The 22,927-nt window shown below is 43.1% G+C and overlaps 1 protein-coding gene across 4 annotated transcripts in view; it reads left to right on the top strand.

The window, feature by feature from the left end:
* The window catches only part of Arhgap26 (Rho GTPase activating protein 26), a 391,848-nt gene that overhangs the window by 329,117 nt on the left and 39,804 nt on the right, over positions 1–22,927 (top strand). Inside the window, exon 21 of one of the 4 annotated variants that reach the window (XM_076555094.1) lies at positions 8,674–12,569. The exons of the other annotated variants lie outside the window; for them this stretch is intronic. Coding sequence (XP_076411209.1) covers positions 8,674–8,686 — 13 coding nt within the window. The 3' untranslated portion in view covers positions 8,687–12,569. Of the gene's footprint in view, positions 1–8,673; positions 12,570–22,927 lie in introns of those variants that run through there. 4 annotated transcript variants of the gene reach the window in all.

Raw genomic sequence — 22,927 nt, forward strand, 5'->3', positions numbered from 1 at the left:
TGTGGTCTTACTGCACCCTGGAGCACTCACTAATCCAGAATCTGCCAGCTCTAACACATAATCCCTTCCCAGTAAATTAGTTGCTAATGTCACTGTTCCAGGCTCTGAGGAAGAAGCTAACTTACATTGTCAGCTCAGATCCCTATTGTCCAGATGTGGAGACCAGACCCACATGCGTGACAGTATACTGCTATAGTTCAGTAGGAGGAGCAGCTTCATCATTTACACAGAAATCCTTCACATTGAACGAAGCATCTTTACAAATGTACATCATGTGTGCAGCATTTCCAGCCCTCTCCCATCTGCTTTTATGTTGATACTTTCCTTGTGTGCATTGGTCCAGCTTGCTTCAATTGGGGAGAAGAGTTCTAATTTATGACCCACCCAACTTTCTTATCTCATTCACCAAGAGGCTTCCTACCTCTTAGAACCTACTGATTATCCAGCCCTAGCTTAAAAGAGACCAGACATTGGATTTCTAAAGGTTCCCATATTTCTTATATTCTCAGACTTTTTTTTTGCATTAAAGGATAATGCAAAAAGAAAGAAAATATCAAAAAGAATGGAAAACTGGAACCTGCCATTTGAATAGAGGATATATTTAACACTTATTCCTCCTAACATTTCCACAGGACATACTTACACACTTAACACTGTTTTCTTCCTTCCAAGTAGCAGTTTATTGATATTTGCAGTGGCAAAAACCATAAGAGTTTCCTATATTAAGCCCTACACCAAGCATCCTGTCAAATTGACATCTACTTCAGACCATGGCATTGCTTTCTGACCTTCTGTAGAAGGGAAAGTGTGACAAGTCACGGGCTGTGCCAGTAAACAGCAGCTTCGCCACTGCGTTGCCTTCGATACCCACAACTCTGTGTGAGGCTAGGGGCTTTCTTCTCATTTTTGTCCATAAGGAAATCCTCAATTAAATTCTTCTTCTTCAATTAAATCTCTTCTTCACAAGTCAGTTTTGAGGTTCTACCTTGAGTTTCAGCATGAATTCATTAGATCCTGTGCCCACAGCAACTACTGGAGTGTAGTGTGAGGGTGAAACTAACTCTGCTTGCTGTTTTTCTTTGCATACCTGGCTGACTTTCCCAGGTTCTTCTTCCGCTTCTAGGAATGTCAGCTCCTGGAGCTTCTTCGTTTCAACTGTGTACCAATTCCAAGGGTGACACAAAGGGAGGCTTAATAAAACCAGCATTGAATCGATCCTTTAAACACAGCCAGCTCTGAACCCGAGCAGAGACTTGCTTAGCCGTGACCTGAATGCTCCTGTTGCAATGGTCTGAGCCAGCTTTTCACTGTATGCCCTGTTTTTTTGTTTTTTGTTTTTTGTTTTTTCTTTTGGTTTGCCTTATACAAGCAAGCTTATAGTATAGACCACCAAACTCGGCATGCTCATGAAGGATTAGATCTCTATGTGCAAAAGCATTCAGAGAAACCTAAGACCCTCATCTAGAATCTGAATATGCAATCAGTGCATTGGCCCCCAAACAGGAGAGCAGTGTGATTTCATGTAGACTCCTGTTGGTGTGTTACAGAGCCTTACGCTTTGCTCCACTCTGGAGTCATATAGGAATACAGCAGTTTGAAGTAAATGAGAAAAAGAAGACACAATCTCTGTTCAGTTAAGCTAACCTGTGTTTTGCTGCCTAAGAAGACGATAGCCCCATTTCTCTGTGAAGATTGCTTACCTGTGCTCCGCTGTGGAGCTGACCTGGTTTCACCTAGCAGTCAAGAGACTGAAAGTGTCTGGGCAAACCTGGGGGTCTAATCAGGACCCTGAAGAGCCCTGCTCTGGTATTTCAGAGCAGAACATATGAGTTGAGGTTTGGGGTGGTACAGTGGGGCAGGGAGTTCAGCTGTTGTCATGGAGGAACTTTGGGAGAACAGAAATTTCTAAAAAAAAAAAGGCTTTACGATATTTTGTATATGTGGTGCAGGAGGTGAACCTCCTTCCATGTCACCTCATAAAGTCCTCAGTAAAACATGATTCCTTGGGGCTGAGCAGGACAATTTAGTTGGTCAAGTGCTTGCCACCCAAGCCTGGGGGGAATTGAGTTCAATACTCAGCACCCACATTAAAAACCCAGACACAGTGGCTTATAATCTCAGTGCTGATAAGGTGGAGGCAGGTGAATCACTGGAGCTTGTTGGCCAGCCAGTCTAGCCTACTCAGAGTGCTCTAGATCCCAATGAGAGCCTTTCTCACAAGAACAAAATGGACACAGATCCTCAGGAGTGACACTGAGGTTGACCTCTGGCCTCCACATGCCAATGCTCATGTGCACATGTACACACACACACACACACACACACACACACACACACACACACACGAAAAGGGAAAAGTGACTCCTTGTTACTAACTCTTTCACATTACTAAGAGCCTGGGCTCTGGACTTTGTTGCTCAACAATAGCTTTGAAAAGAGTGGGTTATATGGTCTCTGAATGCTTCATCTCTCCAATAGGAATGAAGATACCATCTGCTTCATAAGGTGGTTATAAGGTTTAAATAAAAAGTTTAAATTAAAAAAGTTGAGTAACCAATGGGCTCAATAAAGGTTACTCAACAAAATCATGGTCACAGTCACTCTCTTTACATTGACTTATCTTTGGAGGTTTTACTGAAATGCTGAGTTCTGCCTCATGATGGGCACAGAGTCAAAAGGGGGGCCATCTCCCAAAATCTAGTAACAACCTCCACTAACATGACTAGACCAATCCCAGTTAGACATCTAGCCATTCACACTGAAACTCTCTGTGTAGCCAGGGTACCCACAACTCCTTCACATCTTGAGTCCTGTTGGATATCTGTAGGTCATAGTCAGAGTGGGTATGGTTAGACAACTCAAGTCAGGAACACAAGAAGAGCTGTGTGGATGAGTCTAGGCAGAGCAGAAACTCCAGGGAGGCAGGGCCACTGGAAGGAAGGCAGGGACCAGAAGTTCCTTGGTATGTCAGTCCTCTTGGCATCAAGATGCTTATGCTTGGTACTTGTCACTGGCTCCCTTTCCCATTCGGTGTGTCTATCCTTTGCCCCACAGCCCTGTTTTCTTAGATCTTTGTATTGCTGGGCCTCTGTGTGGTTGCAAGGCTATCTATCTCATAGCTTTACTCTCCTTAGAATCCTAGCCAAAGCTTCTGGCGAATGTTCTGTGTCCCATGTGTGCTTCCTGAGAAAGAATCTGGTTGTTTGAGCTCAGTTTCCTGCTGAGCCAGGTCACTGGCTGGTGGCCCATCTATGGCCCAGTGGCTTTGAGGTAGGAGATTTGACAGTTTAGTGGCCTGATGGGGCCTGGGTCACTAAGCTGGTCAGTGGTATTTGAGGTAGGGCAGAAGCTGAGTTTGCAGATAACTTATTTTCACATAGCTATAACTTGGCTCTGGATTTTTCCATCATCCAGTGTTTTAGAAGTCCCACCCACACAACAGGAGCTAGTTACACTCAAAAGGTAATTGCCAATGAAGCAAGTGTTAGGAGAACTTGATAAAATGCCATTGAAATCAGTAGTAATACAGAGTCCAGATAAAGAGCAAGGGTCCTCTTCACCCGGCAGCTCCTTTGATCATAACTGAATGACTCAACAAGGCAGGAGTTGATTTTATAATCTCCATTTCCCCTCATTTGAGACATTACATTTAATATATTGTACTTTGAAAAGCAGAAAAATGAGTGTTACATCTTAGGACATTTTGCTTTGATTTTAAGAACAGTGATAACTTTAATAATTTAATTTTATTTGTAGAGTTACATGATGGAGAACCTTATTCTTTATTGATGTAAGTTTTATACAACAATTCTTTATGATAGAGAATGGTAACTAGGAAACCTGAATGGGCACATGACTAAGTAAAATCAACCATAATATTTCCATGTTGATATTAAAAAACAAAAAACTGGGGCTACAGCAGTAGTCTGTCTTGCCTTCCAGCATGGTGAGCAACCACAGTCCCTACTGCCTGGGACCATTGCTGTCATCCCCGTGTGCCAAGAACAAAAAGCAGGAGACAGTGGGAACATAACTAGGGGAGAAGGCTTTCTCAAGCCCTCCTTGGCTTTGGGGGTGTGATTGGCACACACCTGTGCATTCATGTGTGTATGTGTATATATGTGGGTGCATGCATACATGGAAGTCGAAGGACAACTGGGTAGATCAGTCTTTGAGCATTTTCCACATTTTGTTTAAGACAGTATCTGTAGTTGGTTTAGGTGTTTGCCATGTAGGCAGGCTGTCTGGCCTGTGAGTTTCTATGGATCTGCCTGTCTCTATGTGGCAGCACATAGAAACAGGCATGTCTCATGTGTGGCTGGTGATACTGAGATACAAAGGCAAGTCCTCACACTTCAAGGCAAGCCATTTACTGACCAGGCCATGTCCTCAGCCCAGCTTGTGGTTATTCAAGACATGATCTTCCTATAATCTTAACTGGCCTAGAACTTTCTATGTACATCAGGCTGGCCTTGAGTGTGTGGTGTTCTTCCTACGTGTACTTTGCAAACTGTGAGATTGTGCTCTGTCACCACACCCACTTAACACCTTATTCTAGTTCAGAGAATTTGGTCTTCTGTCTTCATAGTGTTTTTCTTTTCTTCGTGTATATTTGAATTTTTTTAAATTGTATGATGCCAGAGATCAAACCTAAGCCCTCACATAAACTAGGCCAGTGCCTTCCACTAAGGTGTACCCCCACCCTGGTTTGATCCTTTTTTCTTTCAGTCATTCAATATGTAAGTGCATTGCAGGTATCCTTCATTTTACTATGCTTTACTTTGTTGAGAGTTGCAGATAGTGTGGTTGCTTTTTTCTTTGTTTTTAAGAAATTCAAGGTTTGTGGCAACCCTGTTCAAAAGTCTATCAGCCCCATTTTCCAGCAGCTCAAATGACCACTAGCTTTCTATTTCACAACAAAGTAGTTCTGAACTAAGATATGTGTTGAAATGTAGTATAAACATACATTTTATAACCAAAATTTTCATCAACTTGTCTTTTCATTGTGGTTGTCTGGAAACAGACATGCAGCTTATTAATTACAGTCCTCACTGTGGTGAAATAATACCTGACAAGAAACAGCTTGGAGGAGAAAGGGCTTATTTCAGCTCACAGTTCAAGGGGATCCAATCTGTCATGATGGCAGGAATGTGAAGCCGCCACTCACAGTGCATTGGCTGTTAGGAGAGAGGTAATGCAGCTGTTCAGCTAGCTTCCTCCACTTGAGGCAGCCCAGGGCCCCAGCACATGGAAGGGTGCCACCCAAATTTAGGGTAGGTGTTCCCACCTCAGTTCATCTAATCTAGACCGTCCCTCACAGACATATCCAGGCTTGTGTCTTAGATGATTCTAGATCTTGTCATGTTGACAATTAATGCTCATCATCAGACACTATCATGTGTGCTTGTCTGTTAAAGATGAGTTTGACAGGAAGAGAACCGTTAATGATGACAGGTAACAGAAATATCAAATAACTAAAAACAGGATAGACAGAAAGGTCTAGATTCAGACAGGACTATGAGCTAGGATGGTCAAGGAAAGCTTTGTGATCAGATTTGCACTTGAACTTGGATCTTGAAAGATAGATTTAGAAATGGGACAACATTGAAAGGTTAGGAAGCAAGGACACACAGGGCATGCACAGGGAGCTGCTCACAGCATGTGCCTTTCCTCTGTAATATTACAGTTCGGTTGTTTCTTGTGTCAAGATGATCTTCACTTTTTTAGGCATTAAATCTGGGGAAACCTAGTAATACTGTCTTCTCATCCCAGGATTTCATGCGGGGACCCTCACAGAACATCTTCTCTCAATTTGTCTTGTGTAATTGACTTGCCTGAGATGTTCCCTATTTTCATCACAGTTTTGCTTCACAGTCAAATAGGTCTTGCCATCTGGAACTGCTTTATTTTTTTTTTTCAACCCATATTTTCTCCCACAAAAAGCCTGTTTCCATTTCTAAGCGTCACACGAGGTCCCATGATATGCTCCTTGTGTTAGTTAACCTCTCTGTTCCTGTGATAATGCTGGGACCAAAAGTGACATAGGGAAGAAGTTTATCATGGCTCACATTCCAGAGGGATCAGAGTCTGCCATGGCACCAGGCGGCAGGCATGGCAGCAGGGGCAGGAACTTGAGAGCTCATATCTTCTGCTGCAAGCACAGAGCAGAGAGAGTGAAAGAGAACTGGAAATGGGGCTAGCCTGGGTAGTCTCAGAGCTCACGCCCAGTGATGTATTTCCTCCATCCATGCTGCACCACCTCCCCAAACAGCGCCACCCACTGGAAACCAAGCGTTCACATATCTATGCCCGCCTATGGAGGACATTTCTCATCCAAACACCACACTCTGTAGTGGGTAGCCATTCCAGCTTGGTTCTGGAAGTTCCAACCCCCATTGAGTCTCATTCCAGAACCAAGCTGGAATGGCTACCCACTACAACACTCCTTCATCCACTCTGCTCTGAGTTTTAGGTTATAAAAAGGTAACCAAGTATGTTTGAAAAAGAAGCTGTGTTGCTCCTTTTCTTCCATGTTACTGCCCAAACCAAGCACAGCAGAGTGGTTCTGATACCCGAAGATTTCCCTAAGGACTGCTTTCCTTGGAATCAGGCTGCATCTCTAGGAGACCAGCATAGCTCTGAGGCAATTGGGGCAGGCCAGATTCATCATGGCATTACTAAGGGGAGAATATAAATAGCCTTACAGAAAAGGCCTGCTTATTTTTACTCTGTAGACAGAATGACTATGTTTAGCCTCCAGTTCCTGGGCTAAACCTGCAGAAGTGCACTGGGATTTTATTTTCATTTCAATTGGCAAGACCCATTCTCTTTCTCAAACTGTAAATGAACTATAGAAGGTGGATTCCAGATTCAGCTATAGCTGACCCAGTCACGGAGTGCTCTGCACTGCCGAGTCACTGCCTAGTCCCCTGCTTCGGGAATGCCTGCTTCCTCTCTGTCCAAGACCTTCCTAGGTCTTGTGATATTCCTCACAGGTTTCCAAAGTAGTATAAAGCTCCCTAATGTCGTCGTATATTTTTAATGTACAGAGAGGTGATATAGTCAAGACCTTTTGTATTAGCCTGGGCAAACTTACCAACCAGGATTTCTAGTCACAATTAACAGCACACCTAATTCAACAACTTAGACTGAGATAGCACTTCCTGCTTTACAGATGTGCTGAGCACAGTAATGTCGACATTCCAGCATGGCATGGCCAGGGGCTCATGTGTTGTGTTTGAGAACCAGCCTTTACCATCCTGCTCAGCTTTCCTCTAGTTTCCTCTCCTCTTAAATAAGTGTTTTTCCTTTGATTCCTAGATCATCACTACCAGCTAAACTGACACACAAGTCTAAATCCAAAAGAAAAGACAGAGGCTCCAATTCCAATAGTATGGACAACCCTGTGGGCCTAATTTTGTGTGTCCTACAGCCATCTCCTACCTGTGTCTGGGTAGAAGTGTGATGCTCTTTTGGGCTATGTTTGAGTTGCCTCTTCACCCCCGACTGGGTAGGGCATGTGAGAAGAGAGAGCACTAGGCCACTGGCCCTTCTTAGACCTGCTTTGTGAAGGACTTGTTGCCTTTGAATCCTGGTAAAAGTCTGTTTCCCTCCTCCCTTGTCCCTCCGCAGTCCCTTGCACATTCATTGAACTGTTCCAGATGGCTGTTGCATAATATATTTCTAGTTTGATGCCTGGATCCTTCAAGAATATATTTAATAAGTTAAAGCAATGTCATCTTCTTAGCTTTAGACTCAATTGAGCATTTAAAAAACAAGTTTATGGTAACAGGCTTTTATTGCCAGTACCCATCACAGATCATTAGATAGAACACATGGGAAGCATGGTGTCCTGAGGCGGGGCACTATTAGTCTTAATGATAGTATTGTCATCTTAGCATTTGATTAATAGAGGAAAAGAACGTGAGAAAGACTGGCCCTTCTCTGCAGTAAGAGCCATGACTTGTAAGAGCAGTGTCTCTTTGGCCTCTGCAGCTCCGGGAACTGAGAGGCAGGCAGATCAGTGGTGGAATCTTCTGGAGGTCTGCCAGAAACACCAGGACAGCCAAATGCCAGCTTACAAGCTGCATAAACGTCTACACATGTGGTGACGTTGTCTAAAATCTTTGAGTATGAATAAGAACTGATTCTCCTGCCAGGATCACATTGAGCTGCTGGAAAATTCCACCTTTGTGGTTGATGCCTGGTTCATAGCTCTGAGAACAGATTTTTCTCTGAGGTTGAAACCAAGTCTCCATAGAGAAGATGCTGAAGACTATAAATGTTAACTAAGCACCAGTGTGTCAGGCACTTTCCATGTACTTACTTAATCATCAAAAGCCATGACGTATTATTTTAATACTCTTTTACATATAAAGAAGTGAGTACTAAGAACTTAACAAGCATACATGAGAGTACAAGCTGGGATCTGAACCCTGACTATTCAATTTGTCTTAGTCCAGTGTCCCTAGCTTTTACTTAGTGAAGGTCTTAGTGACTTTATAGGTACAGATTTGTTCAGCTGCACCCCAGCATCCCTCAGCCACCACCTTGGTTGCTTTGATGAGATGGTTTGGTCATGACAACTACTGAACTTGGGTATGTAAAGAAAGACCCTCAAGCGGTCCAGACATGCTCTCTCTCCTCAATCCTCCCTATTCTGGTGTCTTTCAGATTCAGACAATGAGGACATTTGGGGAGCTAGCAAGAACATGGAGCAGTGATGTGTACCTAAGGACGAGTCAGCCGACTATGTCTCAAGAGAAAAGGATGGGGGAGGCAGGGAATAGCTGGAATAAGCTACAACAAAGGACAAAGACTGTAAAGAAGGAAATGAGGCATCCAAGGAGGAAAGAGAATAGGATGTGTGTTTACTTACCACCTCCTGTTGCCAAGCAGTAGTCTAGAAGTTTTATGTACACCATTTGAGCTTCCTCAGCCCAGTGAAATACACACCTGTTATAAGTAGTCATATTTTGCTGATGGGAAGTCTTGCATTTAAGGGGGACAATGCATTATCCAATACCACAGAGTTGGGAGGAAGAGAAAAAATTTGAAGTGAGGCCTATGCAACACTAGCTAACATGTCTCCTGGAGTCTTGGGCAAGTATTCCTCCTAACCATGGTTTGTGGCCTCAGATTCTGAGATTTGACAAATGCAGACACCAGACCAGTACAGCTACGCATATGCATAGGCAGCCCTGTTTCCTCTATCATAGGGAGGGGAGAGAAAGTGAACAGTCCCCTGTCCTCAATGCTGGACACTACACTAGGTTGCTCATCTCCTCTGCAGAATTCATAAGGTTCTGCTTTCAGTCAAGCCGTGTTCTCATCCCACTACCTCTGATGAACACTCATGTGTGAATAAGCTCACATGTGTGTGCATGTGCTTGTGGGAGACACAGTTCCCCCTAGGGTGTCATTTCTTAAGACACCATTCACCTTGTTCCATACACAGGGTCTCCCACTAGCCAGGAGCTCACCAGTTGAGTTAGGTTTGCTATCTAGTGAGCCCCAGGGATCTGCTGTCTCTACCTACCCACACTGCTGGAATTACAGTCACATGTCACCATGCTCTTGCCTTTATGTGAGTTCTGGGCATCAAGTTCAAATGCTCACACTTGTGTAGAAAGCACTCTACTGACTGAACTACCTCCCCAGCCCACAAACTGTGCTTTTTCATATGCAGAAGATTTCTCTCAAATTTGCCCATCTCTTCCATAAAATAAGCAAAACCTTTCCATGAAAAGCTGACTGTCTGGTTACCACTGCTTCTTTCTCCACTAAAGAGGCAGCAGGGTATGTGATGGTGGGGTACCTGTGAGTACAACCCTTGCCTCTGGTGTAGGAATTTTCCCGGGGCCCACTCACCACATTACCATTTTATGGTAGAAATTGAGCTTTGTTTTGTTCCCTTTCTTCTTTTTGGTTCTTGGAATTTAGGTATCGCTGAGCCTTCAGGCTTGGACTCAGTTCAGTGTTCGTGATAAGGGATGGCTTTGCTGCATGGCCATCATATCTATTTTAACCCCTGCCCATCACATTCGTCTTCATTTCTTGCCATCAGACACTAGGGTGGCATTTTGAAGATTTGAAAACCTATTCTAAATCCTGGAAATGCTGGCGTTCGTGTGTTATTTCAAGTCTTCACGTGCTAACAAGTTCTGTATGTGTGCATGTCACTGGAGCACAGTTGGGTGACATGTGCCAGGTATCTGGTGACATCTGCTTTCTAAGCATTGTTGTTAACCAACAAAATCCAGGAGCCTGAGATTTGTTACTCTTTTTAAAAATACACACAAGTCAGTAAAATTAGAATAAAAAGTAAATGAAGATTAACAGGCTGAGAGAGAAGAGTAATTCAGAGTAAATCTGCCTGAGCCACTTAGCTGCCATGAAAAGAAGGGAGAAATGTGATGGGGTGGACCATTCAATCGTCTGTTTGAAGAAGGGGATAGGATGGGGTATACCGTTCAATAGTCTGCTCAAAGAGGAGTAAATGGGAGATGTACTCTTCAATTGTCTGTTCAAAGAAGGGGGGGAATATGATGGGGTATACCATTCAATCGTCTATTCAAAGAAGAGGGAAATGTGATGGGGTATATGGGTCAATCGTCTGTTCAGAAAGGGGGGAAATGTGATGGAGTGTACTGTTCAGTTGTCTGTTTGTAAAGGACTGAACAATCCACCCATTTATCAGTTTGTCATACTAATGATTGTGACTAGCAAAGTAGGCAATGTCTTGATAGCAGTTTGTCACCAGTAAAATGAGGTTTTCCATATACAGTTGTTTCTCCTATTGGATCTAATTATAAATGTGGTATAATGTTAAATAGTGTCTAGAGAAATCATGTTGTTTCCTGGTGTGTGCCTAGTTGTGTGATATTAGATGCAAGGCAGGATCTCTCTTAGAAGAGTCATCCCCCTGTGTCCATCCTTGCTTTGAGAGGAGCTATGCAGTCACTGGTTCTGAGATGATTATTGTAGAAGTGATAGATACCTAAAGTTCAGACACCATGTCATTTGCTGGAATAGGATGCCAGAGATATGAATCTGTTATCGAGGAAATTTGGCTAACCACAATCCTTATTTACATGGAGCTCATTTGATTCCACAGAGCACCCCCCAGATGTCTACAGAGTACCACCATGATGATGAGAGTTTAGTATTCAGTGCCTGTGAAGACTTGCACCCAGACTCTTTTGGGAAATTAGATGATTCTGCGAGAGAGATGGGCTGAGGAGGCAAAGGGTTCCATAGGAAGGATGTTGTTTTTCCACAGTTGTATTTTAGAGAGATAGTTCCCATGTAAAGGGGGGAGGGTACTATGGGAGAATAGAAATGTGGAAGTAGTGATAAGGAGAATTATTGAGCACCAGGAATCTCTTCCTCCTATAAAGTATTTACAAAGCATGGAGTACATGAAGCAGAGTCAGGAAACTAGACAGTCACCAGAGACCAGAATTCGTAACAGTTCTATCTTTAGGTAGACCAAGTTGTTCCCATCACCAGGGTGGCTGCAGGTTGTTTTATTAAGAGTAGTTGAGTTTTTCCCTCTTCTGTACTAGAGATTGAACCTTGGAATTACTAGGTAAGTGCTATACTGAGTTACATCTCCAAACCCATTTTGCTGGTTTAATTTTGAGACAAATTTTCACTATGTTGGACTTGATGTGTAGCTAAGATGAATTTTGAACTTCCAATCCCTTTTCCTTAGCTTTCTGTAGTGATCTTAATGAGAATGGGCCCAGGGGCTCATGTCTGAAAGCTTGGTCACTTTGGTGGAACTATTTGGGAAGGGTTAGGGACTGTAGCATTATTGGAGGAGATGTGGTGTCACTGGGGACAGACATAGACGTTTCCAAAGCCCACACAGTGTCCATTTAGCTCTCACTTCTGGTCTTCCTCGTGCTTTTGGATGAAGATGTAATCTCTCAGGTACTGCTTCAACGCCATGCCTGTCTGCCTGCTGTCATGCCCCCTACCATGATAGTCACGGACTCACTCTATGAAACTGTAAGCCCCAAATAAACTCTTTTTTCTATAAATTGCTTTGGTCATGGTGTCTTATCACAGTTAGAAAAGTTAACTAAGACAGAAATTGGTACCAAGGGAGTGGGCTATTTCTGTGATGGGCCTGACCATGCTGCATTTGGAGGAATGTGGAAGATTTGGGAACTTTGGACTAGAAAAGTGGTTCAGTGCTAGTGGACCATCCTAGCGGGAGCTTGGAAGACAGCAGTACTGGGAACAGTGTGAACTGTGGAGACCCAGTGTGAGAGTTTCAGAGGAGAACAATATTAGCAATTGAGCTAGAGCCCATTCTTGTAATATTTTGTCAAATAATGCGGCTGCTTTCTGGCTTTGTCCTAAAGCTTTAACTGAGACTAAGTTGAAAAATAATAGATTAATTTTCTTAGTTGAGGAAGTATCAAGACAACCTAATATTGACTAAGTCTTGTGAAGGTGAGTGTGGTGCCCAGAACCCGGACAGGTTTTCACCATCTCACTGTTCGGGAAGTTTTTATCCAAAGCCTGTAGGATTTAGAGTTCTGAGTTATGCCATGGAGTCTCGGGATCAGGGCTCTGTGGGGCGGGGGCGGGGGGTGGGAGGGTGGGGTAGAGACGACGGCTGCCAGTCTGCTCAACATGAGGAATCTGATTGTGGCAAAGCTGAGGGCTGCACTGATATTAGGGTAGTTCTGGAGTTTTGACAAGTTTAGAGACAAGGGTTTTACTATCCTGAGCAGAATGACAGGAAGCTAACAGCCTCATCTGCCAATAGCCTCTGAATAATATTTTGACATCAATGTTTAAAGAAAGACAGATTGACTAGGTAGGTAAGACAAATGTCAATATTTGTTCTAGCTCTCGTTTAACCAGCTCTTAGACTCTGTCCCAGGCAAAAGCAAAAGATGAAAAACAGCTTAGCATCTTCATTGGTAAGAAGCTCTTTGAATGGATGATTATGCATATCTACCTTAGCATTCTCAGTGCACATTCACTGGTAAGGGCCTCATGATGGTTTAGCATTTGTCTCTACCTTAGCATTCTAGTACACAGTTGTAGAGCAATAAGGAATGACTTTTGAAGATGTAGGTAGAACAGAGTCCAGAGAGCAAACCAGTCTCTAGATGCTGCTGCTAAGGTAAGACTGGCAAGGTGTAGAACTGTGTGCCCAGCCCACAGCCATTTGTTGTTTTGAAGAGGGGAGTATGTGAGGTCCCCTGCCAACACACAAGCTTGCATGTTCACACAGTATCCCTCAAAGGAATAAACAGACCACAATCCTTACTTCTGGGGGTTCATCAATAGGGAGACTTGTTTTTCCTATACTTTTATACTGTTTGGAACTTTCATTGACTGATATGATAGCCATCCAAAGCAATAGATTAATATAAAAATTAAATAGATAGCTACACATCACCCTAAAAATATTGAAAGACACTCAAGTGTTTTTATATTTACAGATACATGCCGCTGTCTCATGGTTGTCACTTATCCTTCATAAGAGTATTTTGAATCTGTGGTTTATCGCCAGGCAACCCTGTAGCAATATAGGATTACCTAGGATCAGAAGTAATTGGAGCCCTCGTTCAAATATTTGCTGATAGACAACCTCTAAGTTCCTAAGCAAGTGAGCAATAAGGTCCTACATTGCATTCCTCAGCCTCATACCTGTCAGAGGCTGATAAGTACACATGGGCAGGTTCTTTGATATGTGTCCAAATCCATTATCAGAGATAAGCAAGCTTAAATACAGACCCGTGATTTAACTACATTTCAGATTTAGTAGGGAGTGGCAGGAAGGATCCTGGACGGAACTGTGTGTGCTCAGAATACATCTGTTGCTCCAGCTCCCTGTGGGCCCTCCTTTCCTCTGTAGGAAAAGAGCCCAGAAGTTCTGTTCTGTCTTCTCTTCAATACTGTTGAGGTGACCTCGGGGCCCACTGTGATTTCTTGGTGGCTCACGAATAAGCATAGCACTGTTTTTACCAGTAAAAATGTAGATAGTAATTCAAGATCATGCTTGCAGCTGTCAGAATTTCTAGGCAGGTAGGATTAGGAAGTGTAAGTCAAATGCAGAGTACCTACAGCTAGAGAATGTGCCACTCAAGGATAGTGGTGTGCTTCCATCTTGTCTTGAGGAGAAGGTTCTACTCTACCTCAGTGTAGTATCTTTTCTTTTACAGGTAATGATATTTTCAGAACTGTTTCATGAAAATGTTTTGTTTCTTGTCAGATTCTTAGTGTTTGCAGGAAAGGGCTGAAAAATATGAGACATTTCTTCTCTTGAAGAATAATGAACACCAAAATGTAAAAGATTTTATGACAAGTACCCATCTCTGCCTAATAAACTACTCTGGTTGAAAAGAGTTATCCTGCTGTATATTGTTGAATATATGGGAGAATTATCTGATTTTTGTTTTGTTTTGTGAAATCAGTACTCGATATCATTGTGATTCTTGTTTTAGGTTTACGAGAGCTTACAGACATTAACTAGTTTTGACTATTTTCCTTCATTTTTAAAATTTCCTCATTTATAATGCAGCCTGTGACAAGGAAACAAAATGACCGTACTGGGATGTCTGTCTCTTCCTCTAGGTTAGAGGTTAGCTAGAGTACTTGCTCCTGAGAACGGTGGGAGTCACCTCATGTAGGCTGGACACACTGCCACTCGTAGACTGTAGAGTCTCGCCAGCCAAGCTGGCTTCACCCTTGTGACTGGAGACTTACTTTGGAGGTGTGAGAATTCGACCATCACTTCTTTCCTTTGAAAGTAAATTTCACCTGGGTAATTCCTCCACAGCCAGCAGGCAGGCACCCGAAGCAGAAGAGCGATTTCCAAACACTGTAATAGGAATGTGGCTGAGAGGATTTTGTGCCCTCCTCCAGTTTGAATAACATAGCCATATCCATAGACTTTAAAGTACAAGTCCTTTCACCACTACATATAAAGAGCCAGGCTAAAAATGAGAAGTTATTTGGCTTAGCCCTAGGGTAGCTCACAGAAAGCCTTTAAATGTTAATGTTAAAAAGCACTTCGAGAGACAATTCATTTTGGACCCTGAGGAAGGAATCCTTTGGATTAGAGTTTAACATAAACCTAAGTTGTAGAGTATTAGGCAGAAGTCTGGATTTGGCATGGAGCTCAAGTGCCAATGCTATAATGAAAACTACCATCATAAAAAGACTCAGGTGTCTGATTATCATCCTTATGCAGTTTTCAGCTCATAATCTTAGTGTCCGCAAGTGCTTTTAGGATCCAGTATGCAGAGGAAATTATATATTGTAAGAAACTGTTAACTAATTTCAATGAAAGCAAAGAGATGAATGACATCTAATAGGGGCACAATGTTGGTTCTAGCATTACTCATTTGTTGTTATTTGAGAAACCATTTGCCATTTATACTCCATGTTAGTGGCCATATATTGTGATTTGCCTGTTAGTTTTGTCGATCTAGTGTGAATTTCCTTGTTCACCTTTTGACTGCTCATCTTTGGTGATGAAGGATATGATCACTTATTATACACAGCCTGGCATTAATTATAGCCCCTCATTGAATTGATTTCCCTGATTATCTTTTTGACTGAATTGATCTTCTTCAGACCAGGGACCATTCTTGTCTGTCTCTGTACCATAGACCTCCCATTTTCTATACTATTTGTTGAATAGGGTATGCGTTCATCAGACTACATCCTAACACCTATAAGGTTTGGATCCGTGAAATGTATGTGAGATCACCAACCAAAACATTCTTTCCCCAATGTTAACAGGCCATGCTACGGTTGGTTACAGACCACAGAAAGCCTGGTGAAGATGGCCTATCTGTAGCAGGCCTATGCCTGTATTTGATGTATGCCTTGACCCATGGTTCTCTTGAAGGTTAGTTTTTATCACGTGGGCCAGAAGTTAGGAAAATTGCTGGAAGAGTTGGGATCTGACTCTGTTGTCGAAAACAATAATAATGCTACACAATCTATTTAAAGTGCTTTTTGGTTTCCATAGCTACTTCATGGACAGTGTTCTACTTAATTCTGCCGTTACCCTCAGTCGTAGCCCTGGCTGCTGCACTGTATTGTAGTCGCCTGCTCCCTTCTCCTGATTGCTGGGCTAGCACATGCACATTTCAGGTTCACTGTTGTTTTCCTAGTATTTGACGGTGCTGTCAACAGGTGTTCATAGAAATGGGTTGAATGAGCGAGGAGCATACAACATCTACCTTGCATTTTGCAAATGCCACTTCAAGCACCTTGACCGAGAGGCCTTCAGTGGCCTGTTATATCTAGTGCATAGTCTTGGCCTGGAAGCCTCTATTTGAACTTGGGCCTTCAAATTACAAGTTTAGAGCTCTTTCTATTGAATTGGCACTAGGAGAAGCAGCATTGTGTTTGTTGTGTGAGGGTAGAAAAGTAGGAGACTACGGGCTCCTCCGCCTAAGGTTCTTCCCCTCTCTATACTAGCCTAGTCTTGTTTCCTTGAGGATCCATGGAGTGTGTCTAGGGGTCAGCCACCACCCTTGACTGAATTCAATGTGCACTTTAGCTCCATCACAATAGACAGACTGATTTTTTTTTTGTCACTAAACAACAGCTGCTTCTGATGTTCCAGTTGCTCCCTCCATGCCAGACCCTGAGCAGGGGACTTCATATGCACTCACAATTATCCCAGGAGAGAGGCTATTGGTGATTTCTTCTTCCAGGTAGCAAGACTCAGATGGGCCATCTAACTGACACAAGATCTCTCAGCTTGTAAGTGACAGAGCTGGATGGAAGTCATCTTAGGACTAAGTAGGTGACTGTGAACCAATTGAGTACCACATGTCCTCGCTTGTCTTTAAGCTGCCTCAGGAGTGGCCTTACTTCTCTCCAGCCTGTGGCACCTTCTCTGGCATTAGGACTATACATAGGAGTTGCTTGGTAAAAGAAGCGAGGCTGTAAATCTGATGTGGAAACAATGACCATGGCAGCTTCTGGGAGCTGCCCTGGCCCACCTGTGCCACATGCTTCTCATGCCTGTGACATTCTAGTCTGCTAGTTGTGGTATCTGTTCCTGAATGCTGCCCCAAGAAGACACAGTGAAATATGGGTGGAATCCTAGGACCCCTAAATCACCTTCCAAGCCTGAGGCTTGGTTCATAGGGAGGGAGTTAGAGTTTTCAATGCAAAGCTGTTGAGTGACCAGTTTACTCATTACTGAAGGTCTCTTGAATATTTTTTTAAATTATTTTTTGCCTGAAGTAATTTGCTTCAAAATGGCCTTTTTAGATCCCATCTTTAAAAAAGAAAGTCTGGAGTTACTTCTAATGTTTGATAAATCTAGCCTTCATGTATCATCAGAGGAAAGTCCTGGGTTGAATATTTTTGATCCTTTCTTTGAGACCAAATACAGGCATCTCTCCCATCTCTCTGCATTCTTGCTTAATCTATGATTTGTCCCTACCAACTCAATGGCAGTCCCTTTCACTGAGCTCACCATGCATGGTCTTGCTGGTAAGCTTCAAAGACCACCTCGGAGTCTTTCTCTTGATTTCTGCTGACACTGGGCACTGTTCACCACCCCCATCGGATGTCCTCTCATTGCCTGTTTGTTGGTGCCACCTTCTCTTTATGTTTTTTTCTTTCTCCCTCTCTATCTCCTTTGAGGGTTCCTTTGTCCTTCAGTGTTATTTCTTGGGATCTAGTTATTTATGTGTTTATGTGTTTGAGACAGGATCTCTCTATGTATCCCAAGCTGGCAGTTCTCCTGCCCCTCACCTCACTAGCATTTACAACTACTCTGGTTGTAAATTTTCTTTGGATGGATTTCATCATTTTCTCTAGTTGCACTTGCTAGTGATATGTCAGACTGTCTGGACCCAGACCTTCTGCTTGCTCTGTAGACCCACATCCAACTGTCTTTGTGTTCCCCCATCCACTATCATCATGAAAACTTCCCTTTCCTCTTCTGCACCCACATCTATTCCTCACCCTATATTTCTTGCTTTCATGAATTCCACCTCTCTCCATCTGATGCCTAGAAATATGGCCAACTTCCTGTACTCATCACTAACTTGGTGTCAGTGTTCAAGAGTTGTCAGTTCTGCCTCTGTCATTAAGCCCACTTAACACCATCTACTGCTGCCATCCTTTCCTAGGCTTCTTGGAATGGTCTTCCTGACCTTGGACCTTGCTCACCATGAGTGGCCACTGCCGGCTTGTTCTAATGTGTAAACTTGAACGCATTACTCTCCAGCGTTGACATCTCCAATGGCCTCCAATGATCTTAATAACTTGATGAATCTTTTATTCTTTAAGATGTCTGGGGATCTACTCCTGATTGACAGTGCAGCTTTTGTTCAAACTCTTCTTCGGCCCTACTAATTTGTTCCAGTTCCTCAACCTTGCCCTTTTTCCTCTCACCTCCTGGGGACACTATGTTTTGAAATACCACTTTTCGTGATCCCCTTCCTCATCCTCATCATCTTCTATGGCTCTCTTGCCTATTTGGGGAACATTCATCATCCCAGCAGAGCATGTTTGACAGTTTATTGCCTGGATATGTCTCACAGCCTCTATGAGCATTATGTTTTCACAGTTTTGTGTCTTCTCAGTGCTAATCACAGTACCTGGACATAATGATAAAAATATGTGTTTGCTGCTTAAATCAACTAAACACATAAAGTACACTGAAGAGATTTCTAGACCAATCTGTGAAGAGGGTGTTTCTGGCTGCCTACTTAGGAGATGGCTCTTTTTGTAACTATAAGGTGTTTTTTTGTTTTTTTTTAATTTTGAAATTTTTAAATGCTTCACATTTCTAGCAATGTCTCAGATTCAGGAAATTGTTTCGCATTCCCTCATGCCTTCTGTTTGCACATAGATTGAAATCTAACTCTTCCTCAAGGCCAGTCCCATCAGCCCAGCTTACCTTCCTTAACCTCCCGTGACCACCTCCTTTGCTTGTCTGGTTCCTGTGTTACGTGGCTCTATCTACAAACCAAGTCCATTCTTGCCTTAGCACTTCAGCTGCTATAAAAGGTTCTTCACACTCTGTGTTCTGCAGCCTGCCCTGTACCTTCTGACCCCCCACCTGTCACCATCTGCCATATGGTTTCTTCAGAGCACTTTCCTGCCTGGTAATTCCTGCCTGGTCTCACCTTGCCATGCCGAGAGCCTATCAGAGAAAGAGCTGCCCTGCCTTGGGCATTACAGGATTCCCAACATCTAGGGTAAAGCCTGGCTCTGATACCTTAGGAAGATTTGCTAAATGAATCCATTAAAGGTAATCAATTTGGATCTGTTGGTAAGCTAAAATTCCAAAGCCTGTTATACACAGAAGGTGTACAAGATCACGTCTTACTCATCTTAGGGAACTGGTCTGGGAAATGATTCACTGTAGCAGCTGAGTTTTATGTACTCATAGCCAGAATGCCCACCCTTTCCTATATAAAAAGACAAATGTTTTGTTCTGTTTATACAATAGTTGAGCTGTGCTACTCTTGTGTAGTCACTGTGTTGTTAGCCATTCTGTTCTCAAGATAAAATCATGGGAAGATTATTGTTTCCAAAATAAATTGTCTTTGTTCAGGTCTCCCAGCGCTGCATAGCACAGGTTCTTTGGAAGGTTGATGGTACCTGTTGGTCAGTGTCCTTTCAGCCCCATGATTGGCTGGTTTTATTGACTATTTCAACCCAGCATTCTGGCAGTAGACTGACTGCTCTGGTTTTAGAGCTACTCTACTTATGACTTGTGTAATTTACTAGTAACAAAACACATAAGAAAACAGTCCTACCCCGGCTAAGGCCTGTAGAGGAATTTGAAGGTGTTCTTGGTGGCAACATAACCTTTCAAAAAATACGTAAACATGTGGTTCTGCCAAGTATTCACAGAGGTGAGTGGTAGGAGGAGGTAAATTGGCCCAGCCACAGAGTAAATTATACTGGAAGGTTTTCTGTGTTTGCCCAGACACCAAATTCATAAACGATGGGCTCTTCGCTTCTATGATATGACCTTCTTGCTGGGCCTGATGTGGGGAAAGGAATGATAGAATGGGCTGAGTGGACCACCTTATAAGGAGCGCTCAGAAAATGCTAACTACTATTACTACATTGTTAAAACCATCTAGAAGCACACAGAGTCCTGGGTTTTCATGCCATACCATAGGAGCCTGCCCTGTCTTGAGCCAGAGCAAAACTCTCCCACAATCCATAGTCTGCCAGGGAGCATGTTGTTGACTGAATTAACTCTAGGAAACTCATTTCTCAAGCTCTTCCCTGCCCACATGTACCAAGAGTTACCCAGAAAGCAGCTGCCAGTCTCACAAGTGGAAATTCCCTCAGGCTCCCCTTGCAGGCCACTCCCTATCTCTAGTTTGGTTGAAGGTGTACAGGGAAGTGGTTTCCTGTACCGAGGCTTCATTGTCTATGGTAGTTATGTAAACACTAGTGTGAGCTTTGAGCCTCCATGGCAGTACTACTGCTCCTCACAGTGTTCCAATAGCCCCTCAGTTTTGCAGGCAGAATGGAGGGGAGGAAGAGAGTAGAGAGACTATTAAGTTTTAATGAAGTTTTTTAAATAAATATTTTTACTTTATTTGTGTGTGTGTGTGTGTGTGTGTGTGTGTGTGTGTGTGTGTGTGTGTGTGTCTGTGTCTGTGTCTGTGTCCGCGTCCCTGGGCACACATATGCCATGACATACAAGTGAAGATCAGAGGACACCATTCATGAGTTTGTTATTATCTTCCACCATGTGTGTCCTGGGGCTCCACCTCACATGCTCAGACTCAGTAGTCGGGGCCTTTACCCTCTGAGTCATCTCACAGGCCTCTCAGTGAAGTTTTAAGACAGATTCTTCTATTTCCCTCTCTTTGTTCATGGTAGCCATATGGTCTGAAATACTCTTTGTCTATGGCTAGAAACACGTTCTAGAAAGATGGTAAAGTATTGAGAGTCTGGCAGTTTCCCAGAGGGAAATGGGCTAAAGGAAAGCAGTGCATGTGGGACCATGCTGACAGTCCGAATATTACATTATCTATTTCTGCAAATACCTTGGACCAGGTCCATCTGTCACATACAGAGACAACATTGATCATTCAGGATAGATTTGCCAAGTCTAAGATGCCAGCTCTCCTCTCCTGCCTGCTGCAGGCAGAGAATGCCTCTTTATAACCAGCTAGAGTAGTCATTGTATAGACACAGGTCTCCAACCCACATTCATTTAATTTCCTTTCTGTCCCCTTTAAGAGAAAATGATCAGGTAAGGAACATCCTCCATTGGCTCCATGATGGCTATGGAGGATGTTTTCCTTCCCACACCTTGCTGCTGGAGGGTGGGGGCATGTGTGTGCATACTCAGCATATGACCCTGCAATATTATAAGCTTATTCATTCTCTTGCTGCAGTTCAGTGTTCAGGTGCAGCTTGCTGACTCATGGACTGGAGGAAGCCAGTCATTCTCAATTGAGAATTGGTACTCTCTACCCATCAACACTCGCCTTGTACCCAGCACTACAGAAATGCAGAAAAGTTCCATCTGAGAACTCAAATTTATTCTGGAGGGCTGCTGCAGACCTAGACTAGATTTGCTCATTTTCATCTTAGCTGTCTCAATGGGTTCATTTGACAAGAGCAGCAGAATCCATGTATCCAAGAAATAGGAAGTAGGGGGACAAACAGGGATGGGGCCAAATTGCTCCACTGTGGGTAACATTCTAGATCAGCAAGACTTTTCTCAGGAGCAATGTGTGTGGCAGCATTAGGGAAACCTGTAGGCTTTCCTTTGACTTAGCCATTGCTCCTCTGCTTCCTGTCATATGGAAATAATCAGAGATCCCCACAAAGGTGAATAGGTTGTCATTATTTATAATAGCAAGGGGGAATAATGTAAATATCCCTTAGTGATGATAGGTTGGTTGTTTCCATACAGCCAGGAATTATAACACAGCCATTAAACATTATGGTGCCAATAGCTGCTAATTGACATGAGATATAATAAGCTTATATTGTGGGGAAAGGATAATAAAATATGCAAAACATATACAGATGGATATGTATACATAGAAATATTCTAAAACAGTCTCCAGCATGTTGGCTGATGGGCATTTTGATAACTAGTTTGATTTTGCTTGTGTCTATTATTGTTTCTTGATTTTGTGCATTAAGCTTGAATTGCATTTGTAGCTAGAATTAGAAACAAGGAAATTTTCTCTATCTTTTACATATATGTGTGCACGAATATGCATGCTTATACACATGCACATACTTCTGCATTTAGAAGGTATTAATAACATCACTTTTTTAAAAACAAAAAATGACAGAAGAGTAAATAGTCACTTGGCGTTGGCTATTTAATTGAAAGAACTCTCCAGTCCCTCCCTGCTTAGCCGTGTGTTGGAAAAGTACATAGGACTATATAGATGCTAAGGCTATTTACTCCTGTCCTTAAATGCCTTGCGTTAACAAATTCAGTAAGTAACGATTCTTACTTTCATGTCAGAGGGGCTTTCTGTGTGCCAAGCATAGTCCCCAGCTCCTCTGTTCAGGGTATTTTTCCTGACGGCAAAGAGGGCGAAGCAGGTTTACAAGACGGCAAGCAAAGAGGTGAAGCTCCGCAGCTGTAAGGCACGTCTCAGGTCTCAATGGAGCTTGCCCCGCCCCTCCCGCTAGAACCCACTGCACTAAGTTTCTCAGTGAATACCCTCTAGGCTTGTCTTCCTCAAAGGAGTTACCCTACTAAAGAACCAGCAGTTAGCCTGCTGGCGGACAGGAGAACAAGGAGTATAGTGTGCATGCCTGATGGCCTGAGTTCAATCCCCCAGACCTGTATAAAGGTAGAAGAAGAGAACTGACTCCACAAAGTTGTCCTCTGACCTCCACAAGTACACCATGGCACCCAGACTTTCATGCACACGCGCCACACACACACACACACATACACACACACAAG

This window comes from Peromyscus maniculatus, chromosome 19 (genome assembly GCF_049852395.1).
Source record: "Peromyscus maniculatus bairdii isolate BWxNUB_F1_BW_parent chromosome 19, HU_Pman_BW_mat_3.1, whole genome shotgun sequence".
NCBI lineage: Eukaryota > Metazoa > Chordata > Mammalia > Rodentia > Cricetidae > Peromyscus > Peromyscus maniculatus.